We start from the raw sequence: 14,900 nt of genomic DNA, 5'->3' as shown, positions 1-14,900 counted from the left end.
AAAATTTTGTTTGGTCTAAATATATAAGATGTGTGTAGCCACCTCATTTTTGCTTCTGACTGGTTTTAAAAGTATAAATATGTTCTGCATGTTTTGGTTATAGAATATTGGCTCAAAAGTTATTGGGTATTGAAAGTATAATGTAAAAACAAAATTCTAGGCCTTTAGGCCCAAGCTTGGGAATGTGACCTCTGTGACTCAATGCTCCAAGGTATGCTAATCATAAAACTCCACCCACCTGCTTCCTGGGTTCAAAGAGTGTTCATTCAAAGAAAGTCACCCTGGCCCACCCTGACCATTGCTGGAACCCACTATGCAAATGTGCTATTGTTAGGGGCTCTTAGAAACTGTCTTGAGAGATAACCTGAACAATTACCAGGTATTCCTTGTGACTTTTGTGACTTTGCACTTCCTTGTGACTCTTAACTGGTATCTTTGGTATTTTCCAACAACACCCTCCCCACCTCCTTGAGTTGTGGTATCTTTCTTTAAATACCCCCTTACCCAGCTACTCGGGTAGCCACAGTCCTCTACCCCTGCGTGGTGTATGACCGTGGGCCCGAGAGCGCTCTTGAATTAAAAGTCGTCTTGCAGTTTGCAGCAAGACCGTTTCTCGTGAGTGATTTGGGGTGTCGCCTCTCCTGAGTCAGAACATGGGGGAGTCCTCACGTTGTGGGTCTTTCATTATGATTAAAAATTTATAACATTGGTAGCAGAAAGTTAGCTTAAATCTGGTAACCCATGGTTGGAGTCATTCTAAACAACATGTGGCATGAGCCAACCCAGGAGAACAAGTCTCTTAAGATACTTCTAAATTAGGATAATATTTTATGTAATTCTTATCCTAGAAACTAGACTTAGAAATGATCAGATTTAAAACAATTTCTCTTTAATGAGGTATTAAAAGCTGCTCAATCATGCATTCATATATAAGAACTGGCAGCCAAACTTTGTAACATGAAAGTAATGTACTTGGTATTGCTTTTAGAGAGAATTGATTGTTTATACTGTTAAATATTGGGTTTTGCTTTCCAAAATTATGGGTATGCTCTATTATTACAAAAGAAACTTAAAAATTATAATTAAGCTGCCAGTGTTCCATTGGCTGCAGGCTCAGGATTTTTAACTCACCCATATTTGTAATTAAGAAAAAAAAATCAAGCAAGTGGAGATGATTGCAAGAGTAATACCAGCCTGTTACCCTTTTAAAGGAGATCTCAGTGGGTGTTTATCTAACAGGGTTCTGAGGAACTGCTAAAAGCAGCTGGTAGAATTTTGGAGACAGAAATTGGGCCCTCATACAATCAGGGTCTGTCTATGGCTGCTGCCTTCCAGGGGACTACAGTACAGCAGTGCTTTCACAGTGCTGAGGTGATAAGGAATGCTTTAAGTATGAGGCATAGGTCATTTTAGGAAAGAGTGTCCAAAAAATAGAGGCATAGACAGGTAGCAGAATCACTCCCCTGGAATCTGTCCTCAGTGCAGGAAAGATAATCATTAGGCCAGGCTTCAGGTTATAGGCCCAGATTAAGAACATTTACAATTGAGTTAATGCAGAGCTCAGAGCAGCCTCAGCAGAAGTTTGTGTGGCATTCCTTTTGTCTTTGTCATGCTGACTAGCCACTAGAAAGGTATACCAGACCTGCTAACAAAAGAATTGCTCAACTTGTTTTAGTTCCCTTGCATTCACGATCTTCAAATTTGTTAAGAGTCAATCTATTACTAATAAGAGAACTAACCCTAAGTTGCAAATTGAAGGAAAAAATTTCAAGGAGTAATAGACCCTGGGGCTGATGTAACAATTATTAGAGGACAAGATTGGCCTTCAACTTGGCCTTTATCTGATACTCTTACTCACCTTTAAGGGATTGGTTATTCCAGTAATCCAAAACAAACTTCAAACTTTAGATTTATGAAAGGTTAATGAAAGTAGGAACTTGTAGAGACATTGCAACCTGGCTTGCCTACTCCAGCTGCCATTCCATGAAATGCATTAGCATTATTATGGATTTGGAGGACTGTTTTTATAGTGTTCCTTTGCATACTGATGACTGGGAGGTTTACATTTAGTGAGCTTGCTTATAATTTTGAAGAGCCCATGAAGCAATATCATTGGAAAGTTTTGCCTCAAGGAAGCCTTACATTATGTAAAAAATTTGTTTCTGCTTCAATACAAGAAGTTAGGACTTTGAATCTTTCCGTGTATATTATTCTTTGTATGGATGGTATTTTATTATCTGATACCTCTGAAGGAACTTTACTACAAATCTTTGCTCTTCTTATACAACAAGCTTTAAAAATGTCGAGTAGTTGTTGCTCCAGAAAAGATTCAAAGGCAATATCTTTTATCAATATTTGGGGCCTCAGTTATATCCTAAACAAATTGTGGCACAGAAAATTCAAATAAGGAAAGATAGGAGCCGGGCGTGGTGGCGCACGCCTTTAATCCCAGCACTTGGGAGGCAGAGGCAGGTGGATCTCTGAGTTCGAGGCCAGCCTGGTCTACAAAGTGAGTTCCAGGACAGCCAGGGCTATACAGAGAAACCCTGTCTCGAAAAAAAAAAAAAAAAAAAAAAAAAAAAAAAAAAAAAAAAAAAAGAAAAGATAGTTTACTTACTTTAAATGATGTTTAAAAGCTGTTAAAAATATTAATTGGCTCAGGCCTCATCTTAAGCTCACCACAGGAAAACTTAAATCACTGTTTGATATTCTCAAGGGGGATGCAAATCCTAATTCCCCTGCACAATTAACTGATGGGGGACAAATAGTTTTGTGGAAAGTAGAGGAAGCTATTAGTTAACAACAGATACATTATATAGACTATAATCAATTGTTGGCTGTTTGCATTATTACTACTCATGTGCCCACAGAAATTCTTTGGCAAAAAGGGCCATTAATTAATGTGGATTCATATTTCTTTGTCTCCACGTAAAGTTTTAACACCTTATTATGAAGCTGTTGCTGTGCTGATACAGAATTGTAGGAAAGAATCATGAAAGTATTTTGGAAAGGATGTCTTAAGAACCTGATGAAATGCTTATTCCTTATTCCAAATAGCAATTAAATTGGTTATTGAAGAACACTGATATTTGGCCTATTGCGTGTGCAAAATTTTCAGGAAAAATTGACAAGTTTTTATAATTTGCCTCTACACATACTTTTGTATTTCCTATAAATTTATACATGTAGCTGATAAAGAATACATTATTATATTTATTATTATTATTATTTATTGTATTTATAAACAGTTCATCTAATGGGAGAGAAACATACTTGATTGAATCCCATGTTCATTCTCTTTGAGTTTCCCTCTACTTCAGCACAAATAATCGAATTATGTGTTGTAGCCACTGTTTTTTAAATGTTGAAAAATCAAGCTTTTAATTTTTATACTGATAGCCAATGTATAGCTCATGGCTTACAATTACTTGAAGTTGTTCCTTTTTATATACTGCTAATTCTCAAATTTTGCAATTACTTATGCAAATACAACTCAATTTAAGAGAACCTATGGTTCCTTAACTTTATAGGGCATTTAAGAGCTCATACTGAATTGCCTGGACAGATCCCTTAGGGCAATGCCACAGCAGATTTATATACCAGGCAGGTTTTAGGCCTTACACAGGAATAATTGGCCATACAATCTCATTCTTTACATTATCAACATAGTAATAGCTTGAGACAATAATTTAGTATTTTTAGATAATGTGCACATCAAATTGTAAAGACTTGTTCTGAATGTCTTCAATTTCTACCTGTACTATATAATGGTGTTAATCCTCGAGGACTTATACCTGATCAATTATGGCAAATGGATGGTACTCATATTTCTGATTTTAGAAAATTAAAATATGTGCATGGGACTTGACACCTTTTCAGGCTTTCTAATTGCAACTGCTTTAACAGGAGAAACAACTAAAAACGTGATTAGTCATTGTCTGCATTATTTTTCTATGCTTGTTGTTCCAAATCAGATTAAAACAGATAATGGAACTGGCTATTACAGTCAAGCATTTAAGATGTTTTGTAGACAAGTTAACATTACCCATATTCCTGGAATTCCTTATTATCCTAAAGACAAGGTATTGTGGAACAGGCCCATGGAACTTTAAGACAATTATCTTCATAAAATAAAAAAGGGGGAATTATATCCCCATACACCACATTAGTTAAATCGTGCTTATTATCTTTAAAAGTTTAAAATTTGGATACCAAGGAACTCTCTGTTGAGTGTCTATGCACCCTACAAGTAGGCATACTTATGCCTAGGTGAAAAAAAAGGATCCACCTACTGGCATATGGCATGATTCTGGTCAGGTATTTAATAAGGGGAAGAGTACATGTTTGTGTTTTTCCACAGGATGCTGCAGGAGCATGCTAGCTGCCAAAGTGATTGGTATGACGTGCTGATGCTGGGACAAAGAATGATGCTGACCTGTGAGCTTGCTGAGTGTCCTGACAATGGTGATGGGAAAGCTGTATTGGACATATGTTCTTGACACACCTTTGCTTGCCTATATCCCAAACTGGACAAGCTGCCTTGCTTCAAGCTTTTAGACCTTGAGGGATGGAGGACATAGAGACTGTAGAGACTGACTTAGAAAAATTAACCAAAAGGAAACGTTATAATGACTCTTCTCTTTCCTTTAATGTGACCAGTTATTCTGACTCAATCATGGGCTGGTCCAGAAATCAATCCAATATTGGAAAAAAGGAAATGGCAGTCTTCATTTGGAAGGCTGGTTCTGGGCATTTTCAGAGACATATTTGGAAGCTAGTTGCAGTTCTTTATGAAGTTACATTTGCAGTGGATAAAATTGGACAGGGTCTGGATTTCAAACAAGTATTAGTGCATGTGTTTAAGCTCCTAATCTTTTATTCCTTCAACAGGGAGGACGATGTACAGCCCTCCATGAAGAACATAGTAAAGGATTCTATGGCTAACGTTTGAGAAGGACTAGCCAAAAGGACAGAATTAGAGATGGTTTGAATTCTGATTCTCCACTTCCCTGTGGCTTCTTTTCTTCTTTCTTTCCTTCTTTGTTCCTTCTTTCTTACCTTCCTTCCTTCCTTTCTTTTGTTGTTGTTGTTTTGTTTTTTTTCCCCCTGAGACAGGGTTTCTCTGTATAGTCCTGGGTGTCCTGGAACTCACTTTTTAGACCAGGCTGGCCTCGAACTCAGAAATCAGCCTGCCTCTGCCTCCCGAGTGCTGGGATTAAAGGCATGCACCACCACCGCCCGGCTTCCCCATGGCTTACAACTTCAATTTCTATACTGCTTGGACCATTAATTATAATCTTGTTGCTTTTAACTTTTGAACATTGTATCTTAAATAGATTGGGGCTACCTTCACACAGGATCACTTTCAGTAAGCTTAGTTATTCACCATGGCAGTTGTTCATCGCTATGAAGAAACACATTATGAGTGCATATTCATATGTCCTTCGTTGCTTTGGCCTGAATGGAAAAGAGTGTGCTTTTGAAGGCCGGTAGTCAGGGGCAGGTAAGTGTTCTTGAGCTCCTATCAACCTAAGACAAAGACATACATCAAAAAGCTATGTTTGGAGCTGGGAGTGGTGGTGCACACCTTTAATCCCAGCACTCGGGAGGCAGAGGCAGGTGGATTTCTGAGTTCGAGGCCAGCCTAGTCTACAAAGTGAGCTCCAGGACAGCCAGAGCTATAAAGAGAAACCCTGTCTTGAAAAACCAAAAAAAAAAAAAGCTATGTTTGTTCTCCCTGATGGGTAAGAAAGAGCAATATAGATACCGACCTAAGACAGGCATGGTCGCTTAGCCACTCTATATCCTAGATGAGATTATGGAAAACAAGTAAATCTTGTGCCCCAGTGTTTAAAAAACAAAAAGGGGGAAATTGTGCCCTACCCTCAGCTTTGAGCATGGAAAATAGACCTTAAGTGCTCACCACAGTTAGACCTTAATGACCCAGACAGAGTCTTCTGCTTTGCAGCACCTGCAATTTTCTACAGGAGTAGACTGCCTGCTGAGCTTGCTTTGCAACACAATCGAGCGGAAACAAAGGATGGGTCTGTGGGTTCTCCCTATATAAATGCAGTACTAAATATTAAACTTTGAGCCTTGATCAGAAACTTTGTCTTGGCTTCATCCTTCTCTCACATCCCATCCTTTTTCATTTCCAGCCCCCTCTGTCAGGTAACCCAGTTAATCCATGGCTGCTGGATGGCTATATCTTGCCTTGAGGATTACAGTTAAGTGACTAGATGAATCTCAGAAGAGACTTTGAACTTTTAACACTGTTGAGACTGCTATAGACTATGGGGACTTTGGAAGTTGAACTAAATGTGCTTTTTTGTTATGCTATATCTAGGTATAGCCCCTATTGACTCATGTGTTTGAACAAACCTATGGGCGCCAGGGAGTGGAATGTGATGGTTTGTATGTGCTTGGCCCATGGAGTGGCACTATTTGGAGGTGTGACCTTGTTGGAGGAAGTGTGTCACTGTGAGTGTAGGCTTTAAGATCCTCATCTTAGCTGCCTTGAAGCCAATATTCTGCTAGCAGCCTTCAGATGAAGATGTAGAACTCTCAGCTCCTCCTGCACCATGCCTGCCTTGATGTTACCATGTTCTCACCTTGATGATAACGGACTGAACCTCTAAAGCTGTAAGCCAGCCCCAATTAAATGTTGTCCTTATAAGAGTTTCCTTGTTCATGGTGTCTGTTCACAGCAGTAAAACCCTAACTAAGACATACTGTTTTCAATCCAAATTTCATATATGAATCTAATAGCTATTTAGCAGTTTGTTAGTGACCATGAATGAGTTAGTGATGAGATCAGGAATTAATGTGCCTACCATTGCCTGCTTGCTATATATCAGGCTTTCTCATGTTACAACTCCAATTTAAACAATCTCATGGGTCTAGAGAGATGGCTCAGCTATTAAGAACACTGGCTGTTTTTCCAGAGAATTCAACTTTAAGTCATAGCCCCACATGGTGGCTTACAACTTTCTGTGACTCTAGTCCCAGAGGATCTGACATCCTCTTCAGGCCTTCATGGGCATCAGGCATGCATGTGGTACACATACATGCAGGCAAAATACCCATAACACAAAAATTAGAAAAAAACCCAAACAATCCCATAAACCTAATAGTTCAAAAGAACTACACAGATAAGCATGACATGTTGTGGATATTTTAATATCAATAGCTTATGTTTTATGGCCTTCTATTAATTCTTTTCTTCATACCATATATTTTTCATGTTTTCCCCTTTCCCAACTCCATCTCATCTTTTTACTCTTTAATAATAAGACAGAAATGCCAAAACCAAAGCAAAATAAAACAAAAAGTCCACAAGAATACCACGGAGTTCATTTTATATTAGCTGACTCCCCCTGAGCTAGGACATGTCCTGGAGGGTGTTGTCACACTTGGTGAGATTCCACTGAACAAAGCAATTTCGTCTGAAGTGCCATACATTTCTTGTCACAGATTATAATCAGAAATATTATAGAAACGGTGGTATGAAACTGCCAACAGACTCATCCAACATCAGGAATATCCCCTCAGCTGCAGGGTTGATATGAGTGAGCCTTGGCATTGCCTCCATGGGGATTTCAGAGCTGGAGGACACACCCCAGCACGTATGTCCCCTTTCTCGGGCCCGACTCAGATGTCCTGTCACTCTCTCACTTCCTGGTCCTCTTGTATCATCTTTCTGTCGTTCACCACTCAGCATATGGTCAGCAGGTGGTCAGAGCTCTTCCGTGCATTGTCTTACCCTCCTTACAGCTGCACTGCTTGAAGACAGCTGATCAAAGTCCTGGAGGTGGAAACGGGCTGCCAGCTGGTTGACCATTTTCTTTAGGGTCAGAAATGCTGAGATGACTTGGAAAGTAAGAAAGATGGTGAAGATGATATGTATTGCTTTCTCCAGGGGCAGATTCCTTAGGCCATCATTAAGGAGCAAGAAAAGGATTAAAGGCAACTGCAGTAGAAGGCTCAGAAGCCAAAAGCCAGCTAGCTCAGGAACCTGCAGTGACACACATTGAGTGTTGTAAGATCAGTAGAATACAGTTTTGGTTTTGTTATACAGTCAGACATATACTTAGCAATACAAAGAAGCTATATTATAGGCTCTGTGAGTAGTTCAGGAGCATGCCATAGTCCTTGTATTCAGAGAAATCTACTGTCTAGATGAGAAAACCAATTTAATGTAAAGCAACTAACACCACTGAATGATGAACCACTACATTTAAAGGTCCAGACCAACTACCACAGAAGTCAAATGAAAGGTAGGCTTCGAGCTGTACACAATGGGAGCTCTCCTACCTGGAAGCTTGGGTATGACTAGGAATCAACACAGCAACCTAGCATGGATGGTTGGCTTAAGAAATACCAAGAAAATCAATAAGATGTTCTAGGTGGGGCCTGTTATGAAGGGCCTAGCAAACCACAGGAATTATTTAACCACTTTAGAAACTGTAAACACTTAGGCAGGATGATGATTCAGAAAACACAGACCAAGCACTGAATGACCATTATTATAGCTATATACACGCATAGAATGCCCATCATGGCAATCTTATTCACCCCATTACCCTCCCTGTCTCTCCCACTCTTGTTCCCACTCCTCTACAGTTGACCAAAGATTTCATTAAGTTTAGATACTTCATAAGATCATTGCACTTCATCCCAGAAACATGTCAAGTGTTATTTTCCTTGTCTAGTATATGAAGAAACCAGAGCTCAAAAGATCAGACAGTGACTTAAGTCTTCACGTTGGAGCTGCCCTTTAGACCCAGACTGGTGCCACTTCACACCGGCCATTGCATTACTTGTAAAAAACCTTAACCCTCTATTGTAGCCCTGCGGGGAAGGGAGGAACCCACCTTCTCCTGAAGGTTACCCATGCAGCCCAGGTATAACCGGATCGCTTCAATCAAGGTTATGAGGATGACGACAGTAACCACAATGAATTTGTAGTAGTCAGGCAAGATGGAATACTAAAAAGAAAAGGCAAAACATCCTTGTAAAATCTTCCATTGAGTGACATGGGCCTGGGGTGGAAGGGGTTTTGAGAAAGGGTCAGAAGAGAGCAGTGGGCGTGATGGAGACTCACCTTCAGGTGCAGCATCACAATGCAGCTCACCCACCACAGTGGGAAAAAGTAAGAGTTAAAATAAAGGGACATCTGCAAGGCCAGGCTGGAGACCATTTCATTATCTGCAGGGACAACAGGAAGGGACATAGGTCATAATCCTGTCCAGTGCCCTAGAAGCCTTCACATTCCTGAGCATTTACACGGGTTCAATAAAATCTTAGGTCTATTTATATGTATGAATAGTATGAAGTATGTTTATCTGAATACCTTGTACTTCAAACATTAGTTACTTGGATGTAGGTTTCATATAAGCTCTTCAATTATTTGTCTCTACAGTCTGCTGATATTTTTGCAAACAGGTGGTGTGGATTAAGTGTGGACCATGCCTTTCTTAAAGCATTTGGGAGACAGTGGATCACTGTGGTTTGGGGCCAGCTTGGGCTACATAGTAAGAAAAAAAAAAAAAGGACTATCATCTGGGATGGTAGTATACTTTTGTAATCCACACACTCAGAGGCCAAGGCAGGGAAAGAGTGATTTTGAGCCTAGTCAAAGCTACATATGTGACCTGTTTTTTTTTTTTTTTTAAATCCAAAAGAGGAATGCAAATATGAAATTTTATTCAACAAATGATTAACACTGCCTCCTTTGTAGGGTTTCTATAATAAGCTATAAAATGAATGAATAAAAACAAATCTCTTATAGGCTAGCTCTTATATAATACTCTAAAAAATTTTTCCCTTTCAGCAAATCCCAATCCTATACATTCCTTAATGTTCAATCTAGTGCCATTCCTTACATCCTTCCTTAATTATGTTCCCCCACTCCAGTAGAAATCTTTCCCTTCTACGTATTTGCCTCTGAACTGTGTATAAGAAGTGCTGGTTAGGGTCGGAGAGATGGTTCAGTGGTCAAGAGCACTAGCTGCTCTTGCAGAAGACTGGGTTCAGTTCCCAGCACCTACATAGTGGGTCATGACCACTCTAACTCCAGTTCCAGGAGATCTGGTGCCCTCTTCTGGCTTCTGTGGGCACTAGGCATACATGTATATACGTACACACACACAGACACACACAGACACACACAGACACACACAGACACACACAGACACACACACACACACACGCGCGCGCGCGCGCAGAAACACATTCATACACACAAAATAAAAAATAAAAGACTCAAATTCTTTTCCTCTAAGATGCAGTGTGATGTACATGAGCTTTAGAAGCTCATGATTTACATGAGCTGTGATGGTTTGAATGAAAATAGCTCAAACTGGAGGGGCTGGAGAAATGGCTCAGTGGTTAGGAGCACTGACTGCTCTTCCAGAGGTCTTGAGTTCAATTCCCACATGGTGGCTTACAACCATTTGTAACAGGATCTGATACACTCTTCCGGTGTGTGTCTGAAGACAGCTACAGTGTGCTCATATAAATAAAAATAAATAAATAAATAATATTTAATATATATAAATATATAAATATTTTTAAAATATTAAAAAATATTATATATGTATATGAAAAAAGAAAAGAAAATAGCTCCTAGGGAGTGGTACTATTAGGAGGTGTGGCCTTGTAGGAGGAAGTAAGTCACTGGAGTTGGGCTTTAAGGGTTTCAGATGCTTAAGTCAGATCCACTATCACTCTCTTTCCTGTTGCCTGTTGATCTGGATGCAGAACTCTCAGCTGCTTTTCCAGCACCACATCTGCCATGACGATAATGGACTAAACCTCTGAACTGTAAGCCAGCCCAAATTAAATGTTTTCCTTTACAAGAGTTCCTGTGGTCATGGTATGTCTTCATAGCAATAGAAACCCTAAGTAAGACAGGAGACAAGAAATTCCAGGTGCCAGAGTTGGGATGCATTATTACATCTTTCTGGGGTCACCTAATCATCTCTGATTTGATGACCCCTCACTGTCACTGAGGCTGTTGTGAGGGTCTCCACTCTTACCACTGTGCCTGGCACACATAGTTGGCACTCAACAAACAATGCCCTTTCCTTATATACGTAGACAACGAAGTCTTGGTGTAAGCACAAATTTCACTTTCATTTCCTGTTCTAAATCTTGCTTTCTACAGTGAATACCAAACATGCATAAGCAGAAAGAACAAAATTTCAAAGGCATGTCATTGTACATGTAGCCATTTGTGACACACATGTTCCATTTACCAGACTGATTACCCAACATCTTTTGTTTCTGTATAAGGGAAAAGGTCCTTCAACAAGAATTTTTTTTTTTTTTTTTGGTTTTTTTTTGAGACAGGGTTTCTCTGTGTATCCCTGGCTGTCCTGGAGCTCACTTTGTAGACCAGGCTGGCCTCGAACTCAGAAATCCGCCTGCCTCTGCCTCCCAAGTGCTGGGATTAAAGGCGTGCGCCACCACGCCCGGCAAGAATTTTTTTTTTCAAAAAGGTTTATTTATTATTATATGTAAGTGCACCATAGCTGTCTTCTGACACTACTATCTGAAGAGGGCATCAGATCTCATTACGAGTGGTTGTGAGTCACCAGGTGTTTGCTGGGATTTGAACTCAGGATCTTTGGAAGAGCAGTCAGTGCTCTTACCTGCTGAGCCATCTCACCAACCCCCTCAACAAGAATTTGATTATAAAAATTGAACCCTAAAAATACATTATAAATTTAACTACATTCTTATTTTAAATTGGTTGTTCTAAATGTAAGAATTTAGAAATTACAAATTCCTTGAGACTGTTTTTTGTTTTTCTCTGCATAGTTTTTTTTTTTTTTTTAATTGACATTTAATACTTTTAAAACAATCATGGGGTTGGAGGCTGGGAAGATGGCTCAGCGGGTAAGAGCACTGACTGCTTTTCCAGAGGTCCTGGACTTAAATCTTGCACCCACATGGCAGCTCACAACTGTCTGTAACACAAGCATACATGCAGTCATACAAGCATAAACGCCAATGCACATAAAATAAAAATAAATAAATTAATGAAAAATTCATGGTCTCTAGAAGCAAATTAAGTTTTAAGAGCAAGGCTGACTATTGTGGTCTGCTTTTTCTTGCTTTGACTTCTTAAATTATCCCAAATATAGGAATGATTTTTTTTTTTCCAAGTCGGGGTTCTTTGTAAAGGCCTGGCTCTCCTGGAACTTGATCTGAAGACCAGGCTGGCCTCGGCCCCTGCGTGCTGGGAGTACAGGCATGCACTACTACCTCTGGGCTAGGAATTTTTAAAATTTGTTAGCGCTAAGGAAAATCCACTAGGATTTTTTTCATTATTATTATTTTACTTTGGGCAACAGTACAATTCTTGATCCATTGTGGGTGTGATCTTACAGTCAGATTCGCCAAGAAGAAAACAGGAAAGTAATTACACACTAGCTAAGCTGATACTTTTAGAACCTTTAGAGCAGAAACTGTAGTCTTTTTTTTTTTTTTTTGCAAAGAGACTGAAGCAGGAATATTTCAAGATCAAAGCCAGTCTGGACTACTTAGAAAATTTCAGGATAGCCCAGGTACTTCTTGATTGCATTGTAACCAAATAAATTTTGTTGTTGTTTGTTTTAAAGGCTATGGGGATATAGCTTGAGAAGAGTGGCTGTTTAGAATGTCAGGGTTTTGATTTTATGTAGGCTCATGTCCATACTTCAACACATCAAATTTATACAATTGAAAAATCAGACCAAATGAAGAGGAACCACAAGGCACAAGGTGTGAGTTCATTAAATTTTACAAAAGTTCCAGTTAAGTTCTGTAATGAGATAAAATTTAAGTATTATATAATTGGTCAGACAAATTTTTCTGACCAATTAATTGCCTGTCTTGGCAGAGACAGTGAACTTAAACAGCTTTTCTCACGTTTGAATGTCTGGGAAAACAATATTTTCTGACACGTAAGAACCATAAGAAATTACAGGGCTGATGTCTTTACCTAGTTCTATTGCTGTCCACACCATCACGACTATCTAGGCTGCTGAGGCTCTAAAGAACTTCAGAACAAATGTCACCCCCGCCCCCCCCACACACACTTTTTTTCCCAGAGACTTTGTATTATTCGATTTTAGTGCCCCGTACGGCTCACACTTTGAATCGGAAACACGAAATCCTAATTTTACAGGCTTTTCTCCATATAGCGTAAATTACACGAATGACCAAGGTGACAACATGCAATGATGGCAAGTGGTTTGCTTTTCAATGCCCTATTTAAGAAATAAAAATAAAAATAAGAAAGCCCAAACCAAGCCATCGAAAGGATTTCCAATTCCTTGATTTCAAAGGAGACAACCATGTATGCTGTCCTCCTGATTGAGGAGGCAGAAGCTGGAGTTAACTCGTTGGTATTTCGTTTTTAGATTTCGGGAGGAGAGTTTTTTATACAGGGAGAAAGAAGGAACAGGCAGAGGAAGGCCTTGTCGGTTTGGCAGCAGCCGGTCTTGCTCTGCTAGGAGGGGTTTGGACACAGCCCGGTTTTGTGTGAGCCGGCGGCTGTCACGCTGGGGACTCAGCGGGGACCCGCGTGGGGAAGAAGGCGTTCCTGATCCGCATCCTGATCCGCTCGGCGACCGCGCCACCGGGTGCAGTAGCTGCGGCGGCGGAAGCGCGTGGTCTCCCGGGTCCGCCGCAGGGCCGTGGTTTCTCCCGGGGCACAGAGCCCTGGCTGAAGCCGGAGCAGCCATCTTTCACCCGGGCACGGCCTGTGCGGCCTCCCGCCCGCGAGCCACACCCCCGCGTGGGCCTGCGCCCTCGCCACTCACCGGCCGCATCACTGGACTCTGGCCCGGTGCGGCTGGAGTCGCCGAACACGGTGAGGCTGAGGTTGCTCAGGCGCTGGCGAACAGGGTCCGGCAGCTCCATGCCTGGCCTGCCCGCTGGCCTCTCACACACCCGCTAGTCGGCGGGCACAGCGGCGCGTGGCGGTTCCCTTGGCAACCGGGCAGTGCGGGGCCCCTAGGGACCTGGTACCTGGGCTTCCCCGAACGCTACAGAATCCTCCAGAGGCTTCCCCTTGGAGAGGCGAGCCAGGGCCACGGGCCCGCAGCCTAACGTGGCCTAGTGCTGCTGAAAATGGCGGGTTCCTCCGTCTTGCTTTAAAGCCGCGTCGTCTTAAGATGATCACAAGTAATAAGCCATTCGGACCTGGGCTGAGCCACAAGGAGCTCTCACACCATAGCAATTCCTCTGCAAAATTGGTGCACCATTTCTTGAGGGAAATGGAAAACGAACATAGATATTTTAAAAAAATGCCCTTGACATTCTTTTTATTATTATTAGATATTTTCTTTATATACATTTCAAATGCTATCCCGAAAGTTCCCTATACCCTCCCTCTGCCCTCCTCCCCTACCCACCCACTCCCACTTCTTGGCCCTGACATTCCTCTGTACTGGGGCATATAAAGTTTGCAGTACCAAGGGGCCTCTCTTCCCAATGATGGCCAACTAGGCCATCTTCTGCTACATATGCAGCTAGAGACATGAGCTCTGGGGGTACTGGTTAGTTCATATTGTTGTTCCACCTATAGGGTTGCAGACCCCTTCAGCTCCTTGGGTGCTTTCTCTGGCTTCTCCATTGGGGGCCCTGTGTTCCATTTTATAGATGACTGTGAACATCCACTTCTGTATTTGCCAGGCACTGGCATAGACTCATATGAGACAGCTATGACAGGGTCCCTTCAGCAAAATCTTGCTGGCATATGCAATAATGTCTGGGTTTGGTGGCTGATTATGGGATGGATCTCTGGGTGGGGTATTCTCTGGAAAGTCCATCCTTTCGTCTTAGCTCCAAACTTTGTCTCTGTAACTCCTTTCATGGGTATTTTGTTCCCTATTAGAAGGAGGAATGAA

At 41.1% G+C, this 14,900-nt stretch overlaps 1 protein-coding gene and 1 long non-coding RNA gene across 2 annotated transcripts in view; one reads left to right on the top strand and one right to left on the bottom strand.

Annotated features, from left to right (window-relative positions):
* Gm51939 overlaps window positions 1-6,107 on the top strand; it is a 64,160-nt gene extending 58,053 nt beyond the window's left edge. The window contains exons 2-3 of the long non-coding RNA XR_003949864.1: window positions 4,361-5,503; window positions 5,969-6,107. This is a non-coding gene — a long non-coding RNA (predicted gene, 51939). The remainder of the gene's footprint in view (window positions 1-4,360; window positions 5,504-5,968) is intronic.
* Window positions 6,108-7,163: 1,056 nt separating this feature from the next.
* Window positions 7,164-14,112, bottom strand: Tmem17 (transmembrane protein 17). The gene is made up of 4 exons (NM_153596.3): window positions 13,812-14,112; window positions 9,104-9,207; window positions 8,874-8,987; window positions 7,164-8,014 (listed from the first exon to the last, which is right to left on the bottom strand). The coding sequence occupies exons 1-4, from the start codon at window positions 13,909-13,911 to the stop codon at window positions 7,736-7,738; spliced, it is 597 nt and encodes a 198-aa protein (NP_705824.1). The 5' UTR covers window positions 13,912-14,112; the 3' UTR covers window positions 7,164-7,735.
* Window positions 14,113-14,900: the final 788 nt, after the last annotated feature.

Source organism: Mus musculus, chromosome 11 (genome assembly GCF_000001635.26).
Source record: "Mus musculus strain C57BL/6J chromosome 11, GRCm38.p6 C57BL/6J".
In the NCBI taxonomy this organism is placed as follows: domain Eukaryota; kingdom Metazoa; phylum Chordata; class Mammalia; order Rodentia; family Muridae; genus Mus; species Mus musculus.
Note: the sequence above shows the minus strand (reverse complement) of the source record. Positions and strands in the feature narration are given on the sequence as shown.

Excerpts from the sequence above, each read along its gene's own strand:
- Tmem17 (NM_153596.3), bottom strand. The coding sequence starts at position 13,911 with ATGGAGCTGCCGGACCCTGTTCGCCAGCGCCTGAGCAACCTCAGCCTC. Across the intron at positions 8,988-9,103 it reads TTGTGATGCTGCACCTGAAG|TATTCCATCTTGCCTGACTA; the intron begins GTGAGTCTCCAT and ends TTTTCTTTTTAG. Across the intron at positions 8,015-8,873 it reads TGGGTAACCTTCAGGAGAAG|GTTCCTGAGCTAGCTGGCTT; the intron begins GTGGGTTCCTCC and ends GTGTCACTGCAG.